At 45.5% G+C, this 25,466-nt stretch overlaps 1 protein-coding gene across 1 annotated transcript; it reads left to right on the forward strand.

Annotated features, from left to right (window-relative positions):
• The first annotated feature begins 587 nt into the window (after window positions 1–587).
• Window positions 588–20,051, forward strand: LOC138520404 (olfactory receptor 6C74-like). The gene is made up of 3 exons (XM_069632806.1): window positions 588–905; window positions 18,936–18,993; window positions 19,093–20,051. The coding sequence occupies exons 1-3, from the start codon at window positions 588–590 to the stop codon at window positions 20,049–20,051; spliced, it is 1,335 nt and encodes a 444-aa protein (XP_069488907.1).
• Window positions 20,052–25,466: the final 5,415 nt, after the last annotated feature.

A 25,466-nucleotide genomic window follows, 5' to 3' on the forward strand; every position in this document is an offset into this window, starting at 1 on the left:
ACTATCCCCATTTATCTCCAAACGTATTAATGTATCCTTTTCCACCAGCATCATCCCCAGTAATCTTAAGGAGTCCCGGGTACTACCCCTCCTTAAAAAACAAACACTAGACCCCGCCATATCCACAAACTACAGACCCATAACCAATGTCCCCTTCCTGCTCAAATTTCTAGACAGGGTTGCATACCTCCAAATTCAGCAGTACTTGCAACAGAATGTTCTTTTAGGAGCTCGCCAGTCAGGATCCAGACCCCAACACGGGACTGAAACTGCACTGACAGACCTTAAGGCCCAAATTGACACACTCAGGAATAATGGAAAAACCGCCCTGCTACTACTACTTGACCTTTCAGCAGCGTTCAATCTGGTAGACCGTACAGTCCTTTGCAGCCGCTTAGACTCAGCGGCGCACTTCACAAATGAAGCTATAGGCTGGATACAATCCTCCCTAATCAATAGGGCCATGCGTGTCTTCTCACCTACAGCATCTGCCGACCACATTCCCATCACCTGTGGAGTGACTCAGGGCTTGTGTGTCTCCCCGAAATTGTACAACATTTTCACCAAGCCCCTTTTTGATGATCTTGATGGTCTATGGTCTTGGTAACACCTGCACTAATTATGCAGATGATACTCAGATCCTCATGCCACTAATGGGAGACTACGACAAGGATTTGGCCTTAGTGAATAGAGTGGACCTCATCATCCAGGCATGGATGGCCACCCATGGCCTATGCCTGAATGATGACAAAACTGAGCTTGTCATTCTCGACACTACCCCTAACCTGAGCAAACTCGACCTCACCTATTCCAGTTTCACCATTGACGGTAACACCATGAATGCCTGTAAAACAGTCAAAACACTAGATTTTCACCTAGGCGACACTCTCTCCTTCACTAAACAGGTCAGTTCCATGGCCTCCGCCACAGACTATACATGCAAGCTAATCAGAGATGCTAAGCCCTTCCTCTCCACTCCCAGTTGCATCACCTTAGCTAGAGCTGTAATTCTTTCAAAATTAGACTACTGCAATGCCCTCTATTTAGGAGCCAACAAATACATCCTCAATAAATTTCAGATCTTGCAAAATAACGCCCTTGGAGCGGCACTAGGCTTAGCCAAAAAAGAGCACATCTCAGAGCTAAGAAGAGCAAACAAATGGCTCACCACCAACGACAAAATCCTGCTTAAAACAGCCTCACTCACCCACAAGTGTCTAAATAATGCCGCCCCTCTCTACCTCACAGAAAGATTCAAGAGAAAATCATCCAACTGCCCTACAAGACTAGCCAATACCAACTTGTTGACTGTACCCAGATTCAGACTTGCAAAAACAGGGGGACACAGCTTCCCAGTAAAGGCTGCACAGATGTGGAATTCACTACCACCTACCCTTAGAGCAGACCAAACATACTCCCATTTCCGACATAATATCATCAACTGGTTCAAAGACAACAACTACTAAACCTTGAGCACCTCCCACCTCCCTACCTTCCTACCTTGTATATATTGTATATATCATAACTGTTGCCTCCCTACAGTTGACAGCCTTTGCCACTCTTTTATTCATGTACATATTTCTTCTCCCAAAATGTTAACGCCTGCTACCTTTCTTCTGTATATACTGTACAGCACTGTAACATAAGCTGAGAATGTCCTTGCCACTCTTCTGCACCCTGATACTCCCGGGTCTGGCGCGCATTATAAATAATAAAACAAACAAACAAACAAACTGTTCTGGGAATTGGATTGAGGATCCCCATGGCCCCATATAAATGTAACCATCTAAATCTCCCGAATGATGATGATGATAAAAAGCTGGTTTTGTCAAAATGATACAGTCACTATTCAAAATATGCCTTTTTCTTGGAATTATGTATTGGCACACGATTTCTGAAAACCTCTACATTAACCTGCAACACCTGTGGTACATAGTGATTGCTAGGTCTGTGGTTTAACCAGAATTGTGTCATGCATTATTTAAAAGACTGGCAAGGCTAATGTTAGCATTGGCCATCAAAATGATTTGGCAAAAATATAAAAAAAGCATCTAAAATTACTGAAATAAACCGGTGGAATCTTGTAGCAAGAAATGGAAGTTTGTGTTGGTTCTCTCTGTGTGATTATTTTAAAAATAATGGTTTCAGATAGTGGGTTTTACAGAACACTTTTGTTAAAAAACTGGGTAAAAATCCACACAGTTTTCAATCGTTTTGTAGGATAACCCATGAAAAAAATCCAATAGATGCCAAGTAACTAACAGGCACATCAGCATTTCCAGTGTATTTTCATGATGCATTTGCCCACAATATATCCCAGTATTCTGCCAGTGTAAACACATTTTCATGCTGGCTATGCCCAAACATATTCATGCTGCTTGAACCAGTATAATCAATAACCCCACATATAACAACATTCTGTTGGCTTTTCCCATAATGACAGCAACAATGTTGTGCCACTTTAAGAAAAGATGTCCGTTCTGGATTCACCAATCCATGTCCATTGGCTGCTCCAGTATAGAATTGTATAATGATATAAGAATGTTCATGCTGACTTTGGCCTTAATGAAAGTAAAAATGCTATGCCACTGTTAGAAAAGAAATGCGTACTGCTTGCACCAAAGTAGGCAAGGTTCTGCGTTCAAGAACACTCATTGAGTTGGTTTTGGCCACAACGCCAGTTACAAAGCCATGCCTCTGTAACCAAACATGTCAATGCTGGTTTCACCAACTTAGGCCTTTACACCAACATAGGAATGCTCATGTTGACTTTGCCCAAAATGGCAGTGAAACTGCTATGCCACTGTAAGAAAACATGTCCATACTGACTGCACCAATGTAGGACAATATTACCACATAAGAGAACTCTTCATATTGACTTTGCCCATATTGCCAGGAACAATGCAATGCCACTGTAAGAAAACATATCCGATTTGACAGCACCAAAATAGGCTGCATGCCCACGCAAGAACACACATCATTTTAGCTTTGCCCATAATGGTGGTAAAGGTGAAATGCCACTGTAAGAAAACATGTCTATACTGGATGTACCATACCACTGTAAGCTAATATACTCACGTAAGAACACTCATCATGTTGTCTTTGCCCATAAAGCCAGTAAAGAATTATATTGCACTGTTAGTAAATATGTCCATACTGTTTGTGGCACTGTGGACCAGTATCCTCACTTAAGAACACTCATCATGTTTACTTTGCCATTATTGACAGTAACAATGATAGGCCACTATTGGAAAGCATGTCTGTATTAACTGCCAGTGTTTGCAAGTAGCCCCATTAAGAACACTCATCATGTTGGCTATGCCCATAAGCCAGCAATAATAATATACCACTATTAGAAAACATCTGCATACTGGCTACAATAATGCATCCTTCTCCCCAAATAAGAACACTCATCATGTTGAATGTTCCCATAATGCAATTTCAAATTAAATGCCATCTTCATAAAAGGCACCCATATATATGCTGGCACCTAAATATCCCCTCTGCAGACGTTCTCTGCCTCTACACACATTAATACATCATCTGTGCTTTCCCATGTATACCCAGATGCCAAACCATTAATATTGCATTAGTTCACTCAGTCAACACGACCAATACTACACAATATTCACACTTCACTCTCATTCCCCCATTCATTTGCATGCCCACATGCTACAACATTCCCACTGCACCCTCATTCACATACTGACGCACATAGATACAGCCCCTTACAATAACACACAGATACCATGATGGTGATGACTCAGGAATCATGCCACAGCCAGGACCACCACACACCCTGCTTTCATGGCCATCCCGTTCCTGCACACCGCCCACACAGGAACCAGGAAGGTGGGAGAGGGGTCGCGTGACCAGATGTCATGGTCTTGCTGGGACTGTGCTGGAATTTGGCCCTCTGTCAACGAGTCCTAAGAGTTTTTGGCCCTCACTACAACCCAGGCGTTAAGGGGTTAACGGCGCCGTAAAAGGTGGCGGCGCCGTTAAACCCTTAACGCCTGATTACGAGGTCCCTTTGCGGGTGGCACTTTAACGCCTGCTTTTAACAGGCATTAAAAAACCAACCCGCAAAGGGACCTTGGTACTTAGCGCCTTCCCCATTCCCATTGAGCCCTATGGGGCAAAAATGGGAATGGGGAAGGGCCATGGCGGCATGGGGAATTACTGCCCCGCCAACCTCGGAATGGGGCGGTAATTCCCCATTCCGCCATGGCGGAGTGGGTAAGTTACCGGCATGGACCATGGTGCTATTAGCACCATGGTCCAACGCCTGGGTCGCAATGAGGGCCTTTGTTTTATTTGAAAACCATATCCCGGTTTTGGGGAAAGAGAGGGTGAACTGCACAGTTTTGAGGAAAGGGAGGTTGATAACTGTATCGTCAACAATTATAAACTAAATAGACAACATGATATTTTCCCAATTATAATATATGGGGATCGGCTTGAAATGCTCAACTTCCAGGTACCATCCACGTGCATTTACTCAGCTCAATTTTAATTGCTACGAGACTCAACTTTTATTAAAAATGTATAAATGCTTGACCCATAAGATTGGTAAAAGTTATGTTTCACAAATGTATTTCTCCTCAAGGATAGCACACTTGCCAGTTTGTACTCTAACCATAATTCTTGGCACCAGCGTATCGGGAGGATAGTTCAGGGGCAACGTGCTCGCCTTGGAAACAAGACAACACAGAGCAACACAGGTTTGATCCCCAGGTCCGCGCTTAGAAACCTCTGGGTATTAAGCGTGTTATAAATAACCTATCATATCACCAGTGACAGTAGCTATAACCCCTTTAGGAAAATGACCTATTCCACTAGTAAGATTTACGATTATGAACAAAACTTGGTAGACCTTTCTACAAAGAGTAATAGCACTTTGCACATAATGTTCAATCTTGGTACACCTGAAATCCCAAGCTACTCAATTGCTTTTCCTAGAGACGCTACAATCTGGAAATAGTTTAACCTTCGGTTCCATCAAATGGGCACACAGGAAGTCACTGGCGCAAGACGCAATAGACCCAGAGTCGATCGCACATGTAGGCTGTGTGGAAAGACAGTTTTAGAAAATGCTAAGCACTTGTTGATGGGTTGTGATAGTCAGGCGGTGCAACAGAGTTAAGTCAATATATACATACATTAGGGGAATTCAGGATATATGTGGGACCTGTACATGGCCGGAAAGGATAACAACCTCATTTACCACTCACTAAATTGTGGAGTTTTATTAAAAACGTATTGGAGGGTTTGATATAGGCACACTGGATTTTCAGTGGGTCAAATTGTACATTGGAGGTTTTTTTCTACACGTTAATTCCTTTTCTTGTCGTTTGCCTTATTCATTGTGGGGTGGTGGTTGTTTTTTACTTAAATGCATTTTCTGGGTGATGTTATTATGATTAAAAAAGTTCTTTTTTACTATATTATCAATACACAAAAATGAAAAGTAAAGAGATATGGCTGCTCTATGATGGGTTAAGGGCCATCCCTCATCACCCATTATGCATGAGCCATCACTGGACAAAAGCTTAATGGGAAGCAGAGGTCATTTTCTTAGAGTCGGTAATGGTGTCCCCTGCTTGACCCTGGCAGTTGGTGCGAGATTTAAGGAGCTGGACACCACAACTCACTATGGGATGTGCTCCAGCTGGTAGTAGGGGGAGGCTACCTTAGTATCCCACACAGCACAATGGGCAAGAGATAGGGGATCATCACGTGCATGCTCTAGGTGACACTGGCCTTTAAAAAAAGAATCCATACTGGGGCTGTCATGCCCCTGGCTGTGAAGACCAGGCAACCCAGATCCTAAATCATTATAACAGTACATCAGAGTTTGCTCATGTAAAGGTCACCAATGGATCCCCTGAGCAGGTAGCAAGGAAAGAACAGCGAGCGAGTGTTGCTCAGGGCTTCATGCAAGCAGCGCTAGCCTCACCTGTTAACCTCTGAGTGTGCCTGTCTCTGCAAATGCCCAACAATAAGGGAAGCAAGATGGCATACTCGCCTCTTAGAGGCTTAGACCACCCCTCACAGAGCCCACCGGTGCTTACAGAAGATGTCCTTCACAATTTCACAGGGAATCAACCCATCACTGTAGCCCGGCCCTAAGGGGTGGGGGTGGGGGGTGGAGATAGAGGCCTCTGCAGCTGGGTCTGGGTGTTTGGAGTAGTGGATCAGTGCGAAGGAGAGCAAAGTGAAGGCAGAAGGTGCAGGAGATGTTGGTGGTGCGAGAGAGCTTGCCATTTCAGGAGAGGTTTAAGTGTGGGACAACTGGGAGTGCAGATAAGGTCTGATGCATAAAAGAGATTAAAGGTGACACATAACTGGAAAGAGAAGGATAGATTGGAAGCAGAGGAGGTGGGCGGAATGCAAAAGAGGTTGGCGGATGTGTAGGTTCAAGAGGAAATGGAACAATAGGTAAAGAAAGGAGGACTCGTACAAAGATTGATGTAGAAGAGAGCAAGACGGTAGGGGAGTGGTAGAGGAGGAGAAGTGATATATTGGGAGGAGGAATGAAACAAAATAAGAAGGAGCAGGTAGAAGAAACGAATACCAGAGAGGAAAGGATGGAGAGTGGTATATTGAGAGGATGGTTGAATCCAAGTAGAAGAGAAGGTGGAAGAGAGAAGCAAGATGTGGAAGTGGAAAAAGGAGTTACACTACGGGGGGAGGAAGGGAAGTGCAGTGGAGAAGAGGAAGTGAAGCGAGACTAGCATGGGATAGTGGAGGTTCTTCTGGAGACACAATGGCCCTCATTACGACCCTGGCGGAGAACCATGGTGCAATTTGCACCATGGTCCATGGCGCAAAGCTGCCAACTCCGCCATTGGGGTTGGCGGACTTACCGCCCCATTCCGACCTTGGCGGGGTGGTAAGTCCCCAATCCCCATTTACCCTTCCCCATTCCCATTTTTGCCCCATAGGGTATAATGGGAGTGGGGAAGGCGTTAATTACGCCACCGTAAATTACGGTGGCGTAATTAACAACAAGTCCCGTAGCGCCATGGATTTTTCTGCCCGGAAAAAGCAGGCGAAAAAAGCACCATGGCGCTACGGGAACTCGTAGTAAGGCGGAAAGGTACGCCATGCATTACGCCGGCGTAAACCCCTTTCCGCAAGAGTCGTAATGAGGGCCAATGAGTTCCATTGAGGGTAGGACACAACTTAGGTTCACACGTTGTGTAAGACAGGTAGAACGAGCAATGGGTCTATGGCAGAACATTGAGGAGGTGAAACGAGGACAGCTCTAGGACAAGATGTGAGTGTTGTGCTGTAGCCCATAACCATGAGTGCCATTTGTCTGACAATGAACAAATTAAGGGGGATGGAATCTGTGTTGCTCCGTGTCGTTTTGCTTCCATGTCGAGCACATTGCCCCTGAGCTATCCCCCTGAGTGCAAACCATCAAACCAACCTTGCACAAGGATGGATCGAAAAACATGCATACTATTCATCAAAATGTAAATAACAACTAGTCCAACAATGAGGTTTTCGGCATTTAATAATTCGTCAGGCAGACATTATTTGGCTAATGCTTTTCAGACCATGCAAGGTCCTTCGTCAGGGCACTATCTGCGCTGTAGAAAGAAAGAAACAAACAAACGGCAAGCTTAAAATGCGCATGAGCAGAAAAGAAAAGCAATGTGTTGCATCATACTTGGCCTGAACAGTAGCCAAGGCAACCAGTCATAAAAGGAATGCATGTGCAAGATGTAGTCTTAAAAGAGAAAATTGACAAACAAAACTAACCAAAAAATGACATAAAATAATCCAGAATTATCAACAATGACATACATTACATTCATAGTGAACACAATGAAATCTTTGCACCATACCGGGCTTGAAGAATAGCCAAAAAATAATACATATAAAAGTACGAATGTACCGTTTGTGATCTAAGAAGAAAAAAGCATAACGATACTGGCAAATATTCAAGAATCAAAATTCGAAAATGGTAAAAAAAAAAAGGATTACAAAATCCTACCTTGTGTGAGACTTAATGGTCATATGTGCAATAATGCACAGGCAAACAAGGCTCCAATTGGACAAAAATCTGTGAAGATTCATTCATGCTGCTAAGAACCTGTGGCTGACTCTAACTATCCAAGCAAAGGGTCGGGGCAAGGTGCACGCTGGTCGCACCTGCTCTTTTGCCTATCTCGGCTGCCTAACCAGCACTGTACTTCTGCCAACCCATGTACCTAGTTCTCTCCCTCTGCCCTCACGCTGCTGCTCCCTCTGTATTGCCAGCACCTAGGCCCCACATACCTGCCACTCACTGCCTCACCCTTTCACCGAACACGGTTCAATAAGCCAGCCAAGAAAATCAAAGAGGGCCTCCCCAATAAGATTTGCCTTTCATGTCCATTGCGACCAACTTTGGTGCATTTTGTGCTCTCTCAAACAATGAGTGAAACGCTCTGCGCAGCTTGTTATTGACACAAAGAAATGACTATCAGCTCCCTAGTAAGCAAAATCGGGATGCTACTTGCAATAATCATCCATTCCATGACTTTAACCGGTGGTAATGGCCCAGGAGCGTCCTTAATGGCCCTCACGCAGGACCCCAGGCCATTACCACCAAGTACAAACTCTGCTACTGGTGATAATCAATTACGTTAAGGCCTCATTTCAAACATTTTCCTTGTGCTGAAGCCTAAATAATTTACATTACCTTTTTGTCAAACAAATTATTGATGCACTGGAGCCCATCCAACAGGTGAGTAAGTCAATCCAGAGAGGCAGTGGTGGATGGAGAGGAGTCATGTATTGGATGTACTGGCTGCTTTCCTTGCATCTCTTTAATCCCAACTTCCCCTTCCCAAACTCCCACCTTCTAGTCCTGCCTAAGGCTACATGACCTGGGCTTCCGGAACCTGCCTGAGGTAGCTCACTGGGTTCTGTAAGATATATTGTGGGTAATATATTAATATTTGGATTGCTCATTAAGTGGACAGCCCATGCAATACAGTCTGACTCTACAATTCTAGGTATGATACGGGGGGCTGCTCAAAACTGAAATGCATTTCAATAGATTCATTAAAGGTGGCCTCCAGACTTAATGCAATGGAAGGTTCCACAAAGTACACCGTAACAGGCAGTTTGTCTAAAAAAAGGAAAGTCACAATTTCTCACACACATGTATTAATTTCCAGGATCAATCCTGTCTAATTAACACAGACTTCTAGGTGTACTTCTACCACGTGTCAGTTGATATATCAAAATCCTTGATTTATCAATAACATCTAAGAATTACACATGGTCACATTTTTAATGATACCAAGAACTTTGCTTTCCCAATAAGACCAGTAATTATAGAGTGTGAGGTGTCAGAAATGTCAGGTGGACAACTTTGTGAAGGTTTTTGAAAAGATGCCATTTGAATAACTCAAAAGGTTGGATAAACACCTCACTATCCCTACCCTGACGAGGATTTCCCTGCCTATCAAAATAAACTAAAGGAAACACTCTAACAAAAGGTTTCTGTTCCACACACTTGTCAATATAACAACTTAACAAGGTAATGTATGGCAGTTCAAATAGAACAGAAACAACAGTTATGTTCACAACCTGGTAAATGTCTCTCGTTATAATCTGTGTGAGTTGCCCTTCCCCATATTGAAACAGGATTCTATTCAACAGTTCCAAAATGATAAGGAAATCCTGTCTTGCAACAAAGTTCCAATACCGTTTTTTTGTTCCAACTTGAACTCAACCAACAGTTCAAAACGTTCAACAGGTATTTCCTCGTTCCACTTGTGATAAAGAGTTCAAAGTAACTTCTTTTCATAAACCGAGAATACTTCCATATTCATTAGGATCAACAAAAATGCATTTGCCAGGATAATTCTGCAACAGTTCGCAACACACTTGTTTCAGCAATGTTAGATGATTCTGCAGCAGTTTACAAAACACTTGTTTTCAACAATATAAATTTGTCAGGATGATTCTGCAACAGTTTACAAAAACACCTTAGTGGTTGTGCCACTTCTTCTTCAACCACCACACACAGTACTTCAAAGATTTCCAACTGAGCCACCCACCTGCCAGGTCTACTACTAAATGATCATTTACCCTGGTGTACTCTCCTACCATGACAAAATTACAGGTACTTCTTTGGTAAAGGTTTGCTTCCAACAATTTAGCAATGTCTTTTGCTTCACAACATCAAGTTGGACTACTTCTTCTGGGAAGAAAAGAAACACATTGGTGCTGTTTGTTACACACTTGTGAATGCCACATGCAATGCAGGTTATACTCCACTCCTCATATAGCCTCAGTTATACAATGGTAATATGATTTACAATCACTTGGATTGTTAATTGTCCTCTCTTGGCTTTGACAATGATGGTTCTTTGGAACTTGTCTTGCTATTATTCTCTTTTCACTTTGGCAATAGCTGTTTGTATTGGTGTCTCATAATATTACACATTCTTGTTGGGTATTGTTCTGACCAACATAGATACAATCACGCTTTCCTGGTCTACTTGTCACATTCTTTTTCTGGCCCCTTCTTCGCTTTAAGTTAGCTTGATTTTTAAACAGATTATTATTCTGCTTTACTTCAGTTCAGTATTCAAAATAAAAAATGTTGCCACTTCACTCTCTTTATATTAGCTTTGTACTTAATGCACCCAGTCTTGGCCAGCGGCGATCAAGGATTGCTTCAGAGAAACAAAACAGTAGTTAACTCACCAGGTCCAGTGTGCGGGTCAGCTCGCTCCGCTGCCTCCTGGTCTTCTGCTTTTGCTACTCTGCGTGGCCGACAATCTGCTTCGCTCTGTCACCCGTGGCCCATCCCAGTCAGAAATGGAGCGCCCCATGCTCCAAAAGCTCTTCGGTGCTCATCTGCCAAGGGAGCCAGACTTACTATGGGGGAATCTTTTAAACTTTACGCTTCGTGCCACGCGACCGCTGCAGCCTCAGTCTTCAGGGGGAAAGCTTCCAAATCCAATGTTTCCTGCTGCGTGACCTCTGCAATCAAGGTCTCCATAGGGAGAGACCCTCTCAGGACCACCCTCTGCTCGGCACACAACAGTGGTCCTGATGTCTCTGCTCTCCTCCAGCTTCTGCTTCCACCGCAACGTGGAGGTACCGCCTCCACCTCCTACTACAGCTCTCTATGACCTGTACTCATCAAAGCTATTAGGCTGCAACTTGCAGTCTTGTTCCACTTGTGGGAAACCTGAGGGTTTTCTCACTCCTAAACCCCTGAGAACCTCTGCGCAGGTGGCCAGGGAAAGGCCATTGCTTTTGAATTCCGACCATGGGGGGCGGAGAATCAAGGGAGGATCCCCTGGGTGGAGGGTCCTTGGGGACTGGGAGCGGGCTGCCATTGGGCGAGACATGGTACCCCCTTTCCTTATTAATGACTAACTCAACCCTTCCCCAACATTTTTGGGCTGTTAAAAGCAAGTTCCACTCATTTCTACCCATAAGGCAGCACTCATTTTTAGAACAAGCTCAAGGTAAAGATGGCCGATCGCGTTACTTGAACAATCAGGGCAGGCTAGATGCTAGTAAGTAAAAACGGACTGCACACAAGTTATAGGGAGGCGCTTCCCAGAGCGCCTTGTACATGATCAATTGGAGAGAAAGTAGCGAGGAAATGAGGATGACTGGGTCGAGTATAGGTAAGCAAACCTTTTAAATAACCAATTGCGAACTGAGTAAATATTAAAATATGACACGTGAGGCACGGCTCTTAACTTGAATATGGCATGTCATACCATCACATTGGGACAAAATGGAGCCAACTTGGCCACAAGTGTGGTGTTGTAAAACGTAAACTAAACTGCTAATTATATGGGATGCTGAACCGTGGTGTTGGGTGCTACACTTGCACTCGCAATACGGTAACCCAACATCAGTATAAGGAGACCCCTGGAGTATCCAGGGTCCACATCTAACTATACCAAGCACGCATACTGGAGGAACACATAGTGATGCTGTGGTCGATTGGGGTTTTGAAACAATATAAATATTGGGGAATAGTGCCCTCCCAGACAGGCACGTAACTACAATGTTTCCCTCCACCAGATCACGGGTGTATGGAAAAAGCGGTCAGCAAGAGCGCCATCCAAAGCAGTATAAACAAAAAGAACTGTTCCACAGAATACAGAAATAAGATCAGTACCGACATTTGCGGTTGTGCATAGTATTGAAATAGAGATCCCTAACCAAGTTATGTGTAAGCAGAGCCTAAATGAAAGGCGACAAAAACATTTCTAACATATTACTGTTGCAGGTGGGCTAATAACCATCCCCCCTATTTGCCTCATCATGAAGCTATCACGTTTATGAAGTAACTAAAAATGTCATGTCACAAAGAAATTCATGTGAAATCAACCAAGGTCCATAGTCCAAGATAGAAATTCACTTGGGTAAGAACCATAGACGTGGATTAACCTCACTCACTACTTTTATATGTGTATTTATGTTCACAGACTAAAAGAAGACAAGACAAAAGGGGTAGCTCACGATCCAAGGATTGCATGACAAATAAATATCTGTTCTGATGAAGGCCCCAGGTTACATACTCTAAGAGGAACAACAAGAAAGGGTGGATCCCAGTTTGCGGGCCGAAACACATTGTGCTGACTATTATATTTTGCATAATATATCCTTCTCATCAGCAGAACAATCAGATAATTACAACCACAGGCAAATGTACACAGAAATCAATATCATGATAGTAAAATGACCCTGTATCGAATAATAATACCTAGATATACCTCTTAGGTATTCCGGGTTATATCTGCATGTATGGTCCCATCTGTAAAAATGTCAAATGTCTTAAAATAAGTCTATTTCTATGCATCTTGTTTTGCACTAACCCCACTTTTTGGAGACTAGGGTTGTACTAATACATCCTGAAGTTAAAGTATTTGTCAGCCTATCTTGCAGACTATGTACACATTTGTTTTTTGTCTTTTAAGAAATCGTTGTCGATGTCTGTGTAAACCAATGGTTTTTGGTGTCTATTTAAGCAAATAAGTAGATGTATTATATGTTTTTGAATAAAGTAATTGTATAATGATTTTGAAGTAGAGGTTGTGTGCAGTATTTGTTTGTTTGCTGCACTCTTTCCAGGCTTGGCTATTTGGCCAACACAAGAGAGGAAAGAGAAGCCTAGAACTTGCACCTTTGCTCTCCTTAAAGTACTGGGACCAAGAAAAAACAACTGGGAACAATGAAGACTACACTCTTTTACCAATCTGTTACTGGGATAAGGAAGATGCCTGCTAAGGGCTATGAAGGTCAGGCATGTCCTGGTGATTGTAGCCAGGCAGGGCTGAGTGGACATCCACACCTGCAGCCTATCAAGGGGCTGCAGGTATACAAGAGGATACCAGCCCAGGGGGCAAGGGTCGAGGAGCAGCAGGAGCGGCAGGAGTCTCATGAGAAGAAGCAGGGGACTAAATTTGCGAGGCATGCCGAAACACTAAGGTCTGCAGGGAGAGGTGGCCAATGGAAGCATGGCATGGGAGCTGGGGCTTCATGGAGCAGACCGAACGCTGCCAAAGGAGTCGTGTGGAGAGGTTGTCCCTTTCACCTGTGTTCAAGATGTTTGTTCCCTTGTATTGACAGGTTGACACAGGAATGCCTGAGGCGCAGAAGTTGGTCTCCCAACCTGAAAAGCAGTGACCCGTGCTGCTGGAAAGGCTGTGAACGCGACCAGTGAGTTTCTAGCCAATGAGAAGCCTGGTGCGTGAGTGTTTGAACTTTGCTACTCAAGAAATACTTTGTATCGGAGTGATTGTGTGTTTGAGGAAAAAGATTTTTTAAAGTCTCTGAATGCTGGGCATTACGTTTAAGCAAACGAAAGGGCTATTAAATAATAGGTTGAATTGAAGGTGTGTTATGAGTATAACCGGTGTCTACCGAATACCGAACTGAATGAAAAGCTTAAGTACCACTCGTGTTTATTAATTATCAAACTGAATGAAAAGTTTAACAATTGCAACTCGTGTCTATTAATTGCCAAACTGAATGAAAAGCTTAACAAGTATAACCCATTTCTATTGAATACCGAACTGAATGAAAATCCTTACAAGTACAAATCATGCCTATTGAATGCCAAATTCAGTGACAACTTTACAAATAAGGAGAACTGTTATATACTTAGTTCAAAGGCAAACACAACTTTAAATCCAATAAAGGCTGAATTCTAAAACAAGCAAAACTTTAAATCCAAGAAATACTGAATTCTAAAATCAATGAAACTTTAAGAAAGACATTGCATGCTGAACTTTAAAGTGAATGGTACTTTAATATTTAAACAAAGGGGGGCATATTGAATATCAACTGGTGTAAGTGTGGCAAAGAAACCTAACAAGACAAGGGAAACTTTTGTAATACTGAAATTAAGTCTTGGGAAGGAAACCCTAAGACTTGAAAATTGGGGAAGGGGACTTTGAGTATTGGTTGTGTTTGGAACTGTGTTACTTGAACATTTGCTAACTTGAGGATGAACTCTCAAGGTCCTTTTGTGTTTGGAATTGTGTCACTAGAGACTTGGAGAAGGGAACCCCAAGTATTGGATAAAAACTAGATCATCCTGAACTTAAGAGGAGTGATTTTGAGTATTCGTTGTGGAACTATTTTATACTTGGACAAGGGAGCTGAATGGAAGCTGCATGCTGGAGAAAGCTCAGAACTTTGGGTTGGACTGTGTTTCCTTCGGTTACTGACATCCCTACATATTGTTTAGATTAGTTGTGAGGGTAATTATAGGTTTTTGAAACACACAGATTCTTATGTTGAACTTTTTGTCGCAGACTTTCCTTACATTTATTTAGATAGGGAAATCCCATCCTACCATAGGGCAAGTTAGGCCTGTATCCATTCTGACATTTAAATTAAATATTTGAATTCAAATCGTTTGTCTGTGTCTTCCCTCATGATGCCTTCCCACTCTGCAACCCTCTCCTTCGTCCCAGTACTTTGGGGTTTGTGGGATTTGAAGTCCACAATGTTCAAATCATCTTTTCCCACAGTTTCAATTTTACAATAAGCCATTAGGATGATAGGATCTCTGAGGAAGTTATAAAAGGGAAGTTATAAAAGGGGTTTTCCTATTCTTCCTGACCTGCTTACCTCCATCTGATCCTTCTGCAGAACACCAACCCCCAGGGTCAGGATCAGGAAGTGTCTGCCTTTTTCTGGCCAGATGAGAAGGGTCCCAGGCCAGGTTTTCTGGGGGAATCATCTCTAGTTCATCAGAAGAGTCAGAGAACTGTTGCCCCATTTGCCATGCAAGATCCAGTGCTTTAGTAACTGTAGGTATATGTGTGTCATTAAATGATAGCTCCTAGTGAATTACACCAAACTCCTGCAAAGTGCTGGACCAGGGAAACCCAAGTTTGTCGGTGGGGGCATTGAACTAACAGCAGGCCTGACTTGCTGGGAGCTCAGGCCCCTACTGGCAAATAAATGCCCGAATCACTGGCAATGGTACTACCAGTGCTGGTGATTCTGATAATCACATCCATGAGGTCCTATGGGACTGCATGGAATGGGAAGTTAACAGTGTCTCTGCTGCTCGTAATATCCCAGTAATACTGGGATATCGGGGTGGTGGAAATGATAAGGCAGTTTTTTGCAGGTATTCTGCTGGAATTACCAGCGGTATACCGGCACAACTGTAATGAGCGCCTTAGTCTCACAACGGATCCATCCCCATGGTGTAAGTTTAATCATTCAAAAGTTATAAGTGATATTCGTGTTTGCATATAGGGTCAATGAAAAATATGTTCTTTTTTTAAAACCAAAGTTAATATGCATGCCTAAACATGCACTGTAATTCAGCCTGGATGTTTTGTGGCCATCGCATGAGTTGAACAAACAGCTCTTTGTAGGGTTTAATGCTTAATGTGAGTAGGTTGAAAGGGCTCTTTTGTTCTCATTGCATTCGTCCAACAGACATTTTGAGTTTTGTGATGAGGGATTCTTCAGTCATGTTAAGGGTGGTGAAACCGTTAGAAGCTGGCCATAAAAAAGAACATACTTTTACCAACAGATATTAATCTGTACATAGACTGCAAATTCTATATTCCGGAATGGTAGAGTATTTTCTAACACTGCACTCTTCAAGGCTTTAAAAGGTGGGAGTGCTGTTTTGATCTGAGTTGAAGCCTAGGTCATCTTAAAGTCAGAATTAATTAAACACATCAAGGTAATTAAAACTACACAAAAGAATATCTGTTTTCAACATATTTACACTGTAGGATATTAAGTCCATGATATTATTATAAGCTTTTTAAATAAATCTGAACGTTGTTGGAGAAATAAAACATTACTTTAAAATACTGAGGATACATGATGATTCCTATCCTTCATTTGATGTACTGTAAGAAATGTATGAGTGCACAATTCAGAATACCTGACAACGTCCTTTTACTGCACTTTTATCTTTTTGAAATGTCTGTAAGATTCTCTGTAACGTTACGCAGTTCACAGGATTATATTTTAGGCAGTGTCAGGCCTCTTCACGCTTTCAGAAATTCAGTTCCTTTTTGAACTGGTGCATATTGCATCACATGTATTCTTTGACATTGTTAATAACCCAGTCTTTGGATGGTATGTACTCAAAGGCCTAATGTGTCAAGTGTTAGCTCCCAGGATCACAGGCGATTACTTACATCCAGCAGGTGCACCCTTGTCATGGTGGTAAGAGACTAAAATCATAGCTAGAATTATTCATTTATATGGCACCTCTCTCACCTAAACTTTGATCAGTCTCCATTGGTCTTTGATTCTCTCTACACTGAGAAATCTCCTCACACTTAAAAGGAGCAGCAAGGTTTTCAGTTTTTCAGCATCAGTTTGCTTTATGGAAATAGTTTTCAGTTCCATTCATGGGGACAATTCTTACCACTGCCTAGGTTCCTTGGGTTTCTCCCTTCAAAACTCTTCCTTCGTCCGCAAACTGTTCCTCAGAACATAGGCTCCTCACTTCTGCTTGGATCCTTTTTTTGATTGGGATCCAGCGGAATGCTGCACGGATGTGTTTGTGTTATTTCAATTCACGTAGAAATCTGGCTTCAATATTTCCAACTTTTTGTTTTCTGTTGAGTAGATTTTCTGGTAGTCAATGGTAAAGGTTGTTGGCATAGTGAATTCTTGATAGTACAAAAGATGTAACTGCTGTAGTCTGTGTGCATGATTCCGAGGTAGGTTATGATGCACTTTAGAATGTGAAGTTGGAAGGAACAGCCTATGGATGTGGTGTGATAGGGCTTATCACTTTGGCACTCAGATGTCTCACTGTCAGTCTGAGGGGTGAGCAAGATTGCATTAATTCCAGCCAGGGGACTGCTGCAATGTTCAGTGGTGCTGCACTGCTCAGCAGTAGTACTGTTTTTGCAGCATGAGCTTAATTAGCAGTCATCAGAAGCCCACATTTGTAAGGAAGGTGTTAGTGCCCATTAAGTGTGCTGTTCTGTTACACAGTCATTGGTGAATTTCTAAAGAATGTGCTTGTTGACTGGATAGTTACAGGAGGGTGGTCATGTATATGTTGAAGAGAAGGGGTGAGGGGCTACAGCATTTGGGTACTCGGCATGTCAGGTTGCATGAGGGTGATTTAAAAGGAGTTACAAGTATGTCTGCTAACCCTGTTAAGGAAGAATGTGATTAATCACAAGTAGATTTCCTTTATCCCAATGTTATCTAGCCTCTGTAGAAGGATCTCATGATTCTTTAGCATGTTCCGAATTGAGCAAAGTGTGGATTCGGTTCCTCTCATTGACCTTATTCTTTGTTGGGAATATTGGAGGATATTGTTGATCTCATCATATTACCGGAGATGCTGGCATAGACAATTTTATATGGATTTTAATGATGAAACGAGTATTGGAGATTGGGAGATAATTGACTAGACTGCTTGAGTCTGTTCTGAGTGTTTTAAAGAGGGCTTTAATGCACCCAGTTCTTAAGGTACAGAGCCTAATTCAATGGAGATGTTGAGATGCCATATCAAGGTGGGTGACAAACCTGTGAGTTTTGTTATTACTTTGCAGGTAATGGGCAGGCACAGGTCTTCCAGGAAACCTTCTGAGTTGCCTGAATTCATTGTGGAAAGTAAATCTTGAATGGTAGGTTGTTGGTGGTCTTGGATTTGTTGTATTTTGAGGCAGAAATGTGATGTGATGGAATCATAGAGTTCCTGTTCGGGTATTGAGCTCTCATTTCTGCCTGTGGGCTCCTTGTAATTATGCATTATTTTAAAGACGTCCTTTTGACCATGTAATGCTGAGTTTATATGATCCATGATGGGAACCATCTTTGCTCTTATTATCTCTGATTTTAGTACCACAATTGATGACGGTAGGCTAGTTTGTCTGTTGTTCAGTTGCTTCTTCTATAGATGGGGACTATAAAGCTTAATTTACACCTGGATACCATTACATAATCCCTTCAGCCAATCAGGGAGCTTGAAATCCAGCCTTTAATCACTTGTATAGACCCTATCTCAAATATTCTGACTTGAGTTGCAGCCTAAAAATATTTGCTTGGGCTTATGTTCGATGGGATAGTGACCCTTCCCCATCCTATAGCACTCGGCTTCACCAACAACCATAATTTGGGGTTGGAGTATTATGCCACAGTCATGCTCCCTCCCTCACTATAGAAGTCTTAATTGGGTAAGGTCAATTGTAGGAACACCTACAAAGAATGCTGTACACAAAAAATCATGGAAATGATTGAGTGAAAACTTTAGGCAACGTAACATGTGCACTGTTTCACAGCCACACATTGCACCTTATAGGGAAGAGTAGAATTAACCTGTCACCAATTCTGGAATTGTTCAGACAGTTGTTGATGCAGGGCATTTAATAAACATCTAACCTCTGATTCAAGTCTTGTCCATTGATTCACTAAAGCTAAACTTTTTTGTTTTCTAATAGATAAGGTCATGCAGGCCATTGAACAGTGAAGCCAGAAAAAGAGGAGAGATGGAGAACGGTAAAAAAAGAGAGAACTAGGCACTTGGAGAGTTATGTTACTGGGTTCATTTTAAAAAGTAACGAGTTGATAAAAAACAGTTTATCTTCTCTTCTGTAGGAACCACACCAAAAGACATTGACAGAAACAACAGCAGCACAGGTGGATTCATCTTGCTGGGGTTTCCAGATCAGGATTCTTATTTGCTGTTCTCCATCTTCATGTTGACATACCTCATCACATTTACAGGAAATGTAACCATCATTGTGTTGACCAGAGTGGACGCCCACCTGCAGACGCCCATGTATTACTTTTTGGGGCAGCTTTCCTTTTTGGAGATGTGTTATACCTCAGTCACAGCCCCAAACATGATTGTTGATCTCTTGTCAGGTCAAAAATCTATTTCCTTTGGTGGATGCATGGTGCAGCTCTACATCTTTCTGTCGTTGGGATCTACTGAAATTCTCCTGCTGGCTGTCATGGCTTTGGATCGTTTTTTTGCTATATGCCGCCCTCTTCGATACCATGCTTTTATGAGCAAGCAGGTGTGCGGATGGTTAACATTTGGATCTTGGCTGGTGGGTTTCCTGTCCACCCTGGGCCCTGCCACCCTGATAACACAGCTACCCTACTGCCACTCGCACATCATTGATCACTTCTTCTGCGATGTTGTACCATTGCTGCAACTGGCCTGTGGGGACACCTTTGTGAATGAGATGGTAGTCCATGTGTGTGCTTCTGCTGTTGTTCTGAGCTCCCTTTTGGTAATACTCGTGTCCTATGTCAACATCGTCTTCACTGCAGTCAAGATCCCTTCTGCCATCGGGCGGTGGAGGACATTCTCTACCTGCGCTTCCCATTTGATTGTTGTCCTCATCTTCTTCGGGACTGTCATTTTCATGTACATTGGCCCAAGGGAGTTCTATTCATTCAGCCTACACAAAGCACTAGCCTTATGTTACACCATGTTGACACCACTCCTAAACCCCATTATTTACAGCTTCAGGAACAAGGAAGTGAAGCAGGCACTACAAAGAGTGCTAAGGAAAAGAGTGACTCTAAGAACACTTACATGCTAAAGTTGCGGTTGGAAACATTAACAATTGCTATCTGAAAGGTCCTGACTGAGCACCTGTAGCTTGGAGGTAGAAAGCATTGTCTTCCTAACACCTTGCCAGGTCCTTTCTAGCCTGAAATTGGCAGTTGTGATCACACATTGGCTCTGAGGGCTCCTCGGCATCTCTCCAATGAAGCTATTTTATCATTGGTAGCACTGTCTTACTTTTTTATGGAGCTGCTTCAATAGCAGAGTATTTTTGAGAACCTTTAGTTAGTGCAGCATGAGTTGTAAATTGTGGCCACACTATTCCACCAACGAGTCTGTAGAAATCATATATGGAAGCTGGATGTGTTTTCTCAGTCTAGCACAGATGGACTCTATCTCCAAGAAACAAAATGTTTATATAAATGTAACTTGGGTGTTCACGTTCTGGTTGTAATTGCCTGAAGTTTAGTTACCTCTGCTACCCTGTGACATGCTTGGAGACAACTGTAAGCATGTGTGGGCACAGCACAACAAACATATTTTAATAAAATACTTCTACTATATTAAAACTCACAGGTTCCCTAAGCTAACATTCATGTATAAATTGAATATTCAACAGTGATACATCTAGTGTTTGACATGGCGATCAATGTATTCCTACTCATAATGGTCATTTGCAAGTGCTTATGCTTGGGGTTGTTAAACTGGTGCATTTATCATCTGTGAGTGTATTCCAGATTTGGCAAATCTCAATGATCTCACACTATAGTAGGTACTTGGATGTGGGTGTTTCCTCCTTTCCTTTGAGTTACAGACACATTGGGCAAATCTGTTCAGTTTATCTTTGCATAATCAAAACTGCCGTATTGAGCGTGCTTGCTGCCTTGTTTAACAAGCCCAAGAATAAGCACTTGGAAGTACATCATACTTGAAAAAGCCCATTACTGGACAGAAAACTTGTCGGCAATAACAACATAGGAATACATTGATCACAATGTCAAATACAAAATGTCTCACTATTGTATTTTAAACGTATAAAAGACTAGTAGCTTAGGCAACCTGCACATTTCAACACGGGTACTGATCACTCAGCTCCTAGTATTTGTGACGACACAGGGTAAAGCCACTGTATGAAGGTGAACGCAGCAGTTCTACAACCAAGTTATTACTTGATCTCGGACTAACCAACCCGGTGCTGTAAGAGAGAGGTCTGCATTCCATTCTTGCTTTTGTCTTATACTAAAACTTGCATTACCAAAGGCAATAGATTTTAGGTGGCAAACGTCAAGTGCAGCCTCAAATGCCCTAAACACACCATTTTGTACCTAAGATTTTCACCAACACATGCATTGCATATGAAGAAATGTGAAGGCTAGCACATATACTGCTCCAGAAGAAATTAGGAAGGTAACACATATATTGCTCTCAGAATATCTGTGATGGTTAGATGGATTTGAGGGTGGGCAGTTTGCTGCACTTAGATGACCTTTAGAGTGGGCACTTGTACTGGCAATCTTGGCCAAATGCACAAACGCATTCGAAGCCTTTTCTGAGAATGTTCCCATGCCTGGAGTTCGTTCCCACAAGCTCTCTGAAGGCATACAAATGGGAAAAGGTGCTATATGAATTACTACTAACACTACTACTATGGTAACGTATAACCTACATGTTCAGCTGCTCCTGGATTTGACACGTGCAGGCTCAAATAATTTACCACTTTATATATAAAATATCAAATAGATAATACATATGTGCCAAGCCATCTGGGGAATCCTTGAAAAAATTATGAATCAAATGGGTGCCTTCTCCCTGTAAGTCAACTGTTAGATTTTGCCTGACAGCCTCTTCCCTACAACCTGTGAAAAAACTCACAGGCCGATTCATGGAATAATTAGCGCGGCGCAAGTGGCCAAAAACGTGCGATTCGCAGTGGAATAGCGAAAATCGCAGTGCAAGTGCGAAAATCGCACGAAAAGCAGCGCACATCGATTCATGGAAGGCCGTGCGCGAGAAAATCATCGGATGTGCGCTAAAAAAGTGTGCGGCGCACGTTGGCGCACAGGCTATCTAACGGCGTGCGCCAGGTCACAGCGAAAATCGCACAGGCCACAGCCAAAATCGCACATAGCGCGGCGCACACAACAAAAGTAGGTGGAACACGGGGCGTAACACTCGGAATGGGGAACAACTTGCCAAAATGTGGGCGTCACGGGGGAAGTACAGGGTGCAAGTGCGCGGAACGCCCACACGCTCGCCTACAACACGTATTCATGGAATCGAATAGGGCAAAAAAGCGCACGGTCAAACCAGCGCACAGGCACAAACACGACCGCCACAAGAAAGCAGGAGGTAGCGTCTCTGCGCCTGTAATAAATGTGCGCCAAAAGGTGCGCCAACAAATAGCACCTATATACAGCTATGATGAATGTCCTATACTGTGGCCCTCCAGGACAAATGACGTGCAAAGGGGTACCCACAAACACGGACACCCGCTGACTGAAAAATAACGTGTGCGTGTATTGCGGGGTGCGCGGGAAGTCTCACACGCGATTTGGCAGGGTACGTGGATTTCAGGGGTGCGCGGTAAGTTCCACACGCGATTTGGCCGTGTACGTGCGCGGGAATTTCCACACGCGACTTGGCTGGGTACGTGGATCTCAGGGGTGCGCGGGAAGTCTCACATGCGATTTGGCCGGGTACGTGGATTTCAGGGGAGCGCGGGAAGTTCCACACGCGATTTGGCCGGGTACGTGCGCGGGAATTTCCACATACGATTTGGCTGGGTACGTGGATCTCAGGGGTGCGCGGGAAGTCCGACACGCGATTTGGCAGGGTACGTGGATTTCAGGGGTGCGCGGGAAGTTGCACACGCGATTTGGCCGGGTACGTGCGCAGGAATTTCCACACGCGATTTGGCTGGATACGTGGAACTCAGGGGTGCGCGGGAAGTCCCACACGCGATTCTGAAGGGTACATGGATTTCAGGGGTGCGCGGGAAGTTCCACACGCGATTTGGCCGGGTACGTGCGTGGGAATTTCCACACGCGACTTGGCTGGGTACGTGGATCTCAGGGGTGCACGGGAAGTCGCACACGCGATTTGGCCGGGTACGTGCGCAGGAATTTCCACACACAATTTGGCTGGGTACGTGGATCTCAGGGGTGCGCGGGAAGTCTCACACGCGATTCTGAAGGGTACATGGATTTCAGGGGTGCGCGGGAAGTTCCACACGCGATTTGGCCGGGTACGTACGTGGGAATTTCCACACGCGACTTGGCTGGGTACGTGGATCTCAGGGGTGCACGGGAAGTCGCACACGCGATTTGGCCGGGTACGTGCGCGGGAATTTCCACAGGCGATTTTGCTGGGTACGTGTATTTCAGGGGTACGTGGGAAATTCTACACGCGATTTGGCTGTGTGCTCCCAGGTATTCCCTGTACACCCTCCACGGCCCCTGCAGGCACCCGACACCACAGGGGACTACCCTGCACACCTGCTCATGTCACGCAGCACCCCCAGCCCCCAGCAGTGTAGGGCACCCTCCACCAGGCCCCCACTCATGTCCCCTATCACCCCCACCCCCCAGCATCCAGGGGCACCCTCCACCAGGCCCCCACTCATGGCCCCCAGCACCCCCACCCCCCAGTAGTGCAGGGCACCCTCCACCAGACCCCCACTCATGTCCAACTCATGTCCCCCTGCACCCCCACCCCCCAGCATCCAGGGCACCCTCCACCAGGCCCCCACTCGTGTCCAACTCATGTCCCCCTGCACCCCCACCCTCCAGCATCCAGGGGCACCCTCCACCAGGCCCCCACTCATGTCTCCCACCACCCCCACCCCCCAGCAGTGCAGGGCACCCTCCACCAGGCCCCCACTCATGTCCAACTCATGTCTCCCACCACCCCCATCCCTCAGCAGTGCAGGGCACCCTCCACAAGGCCCCCACTCATGCCCAACTCATGTCCCCCTGCACCCCCACCCCCCAGGATCCAGGGCACCCTCCACCAGGCCCCCACTCATGTCTCCCACCACCCCCACCCCCCAGCATCCAGGGGCACCCTCCACCAGGCCCCCACTCATGTCTCCCACCACCCCCACCCCCCAGCAGTGTAGGGCACCCTCCACCAGGCCCCCAATCATGTCCAACTCATGTCTCCCACCACCCCCACCCCTCAGCAGTGCAGGGGCACCCTCCACCAGGCCCCCACTCATGTCCCCCTACAGCCCCACCCCCCAGCATCCAGGGGCACCCTCCACCAGGCCCCCACTCATGTCCCCCTGCACCCCCACCCCCCAGCATCCAGGGGCACCCTCCACCAGGCCCCCACTCATGTCTCCCACCACCCCCACCCCCCAGCATCCAGGGGCACCCTCCACCAGGCCCCCACTCATATCCAGCTCATGTCTCCCACCACCCCCAACCCCCATCAGTGCAGGGCACCCTCCACCAGGCCCCCACTCATGTCTCCCACCACCCCCACCCCCCAGCCACCATGGGCAGCCCCCACCAGGCCCCCACTCATGTCTCCCACCACCCCCACCCCCCAGCAGTGCAGGGCACCCTCCACCAGGCCCCCGCTCATATACAACTCATGTCTCCCACCACCCCCACCCCTCAGCAGTGCAGGGGCACCCTCCACCAGGCCCCCACTCATGTCCCCCTGCACCCCCACCCCCCAGCATCCAGGGGCACCCTCCACCAGGCCCCCACTCATGTCTCCCAACACCCCCACCCCCCAGCAGTGCAGGGCACCCTCCACCAGGCCCCCACTCATGTCTCCCACCACCCCCACCCCCAGCCACCATGAGCAGCCCCCACCAGGCCCCCACTCATGTCTCCCACCACCCCCTCCCCCCAGCAGTGCAGGGCACCCTCCACCAGGCCCCCACTCATGTCTCCCACCACCCCCACCCCCCACCAGTGCAGGGCACCCTCCACCAGGCCCCCACTCATGTCCCCTATCACCCCACCCCCCAGCATCCAGGGGCACCCTCCACCAAGCCCCCACTCATGGCCCCCTGCACCCCCAACCCCCAGCAGTGCAGGGCACTCTCCACCAGGCCCCCACTCATGTCCCCCTGCATCCCCACCCCCCAGCATCCAGGGCACCCTCCAACAGGCCCCCACTCATGTCCGACTCATGTCCCCCTGCACCCCCACCCCCCAGCCACCATGGGCATCCCCCACCAGGCCCCCACTCATGTCCCCTATCACCCCCACCCCCCAGCAGTGCAGGGCACCCTCCACCAGGCCCCCACTCATGTCCAACTCATGTCTCCCACCACCCCCAACCCTCAGGAGTGCAGGGGCACCCTCCACCAGGCCCCCACTCATGTCCCCCTGCACCCCCACCCCCCAGCATCCAGGGGCACCCTCCACCAGGCCCCCACTCATGTCCCCCTGTACCCCCACCCCCCAGCATCCAGGGGCACCCTCCACCAGGC

Source organism: Ambystoma mexicanum, chromosome 13 (assembly GCF_040938575.1).
Source record: "Ambystoma mexicanum isolate Mex_15411 chromosome 13, UKY_AmexF1_1, whole genome shotgun sequence".
NCBI classification, from domain to species: Eukaryota; Metazoa; Chordata; class Amphibia; order Caudata; family Ambystomatidae; genus Ambystoma; species Ambystoma mexicanum.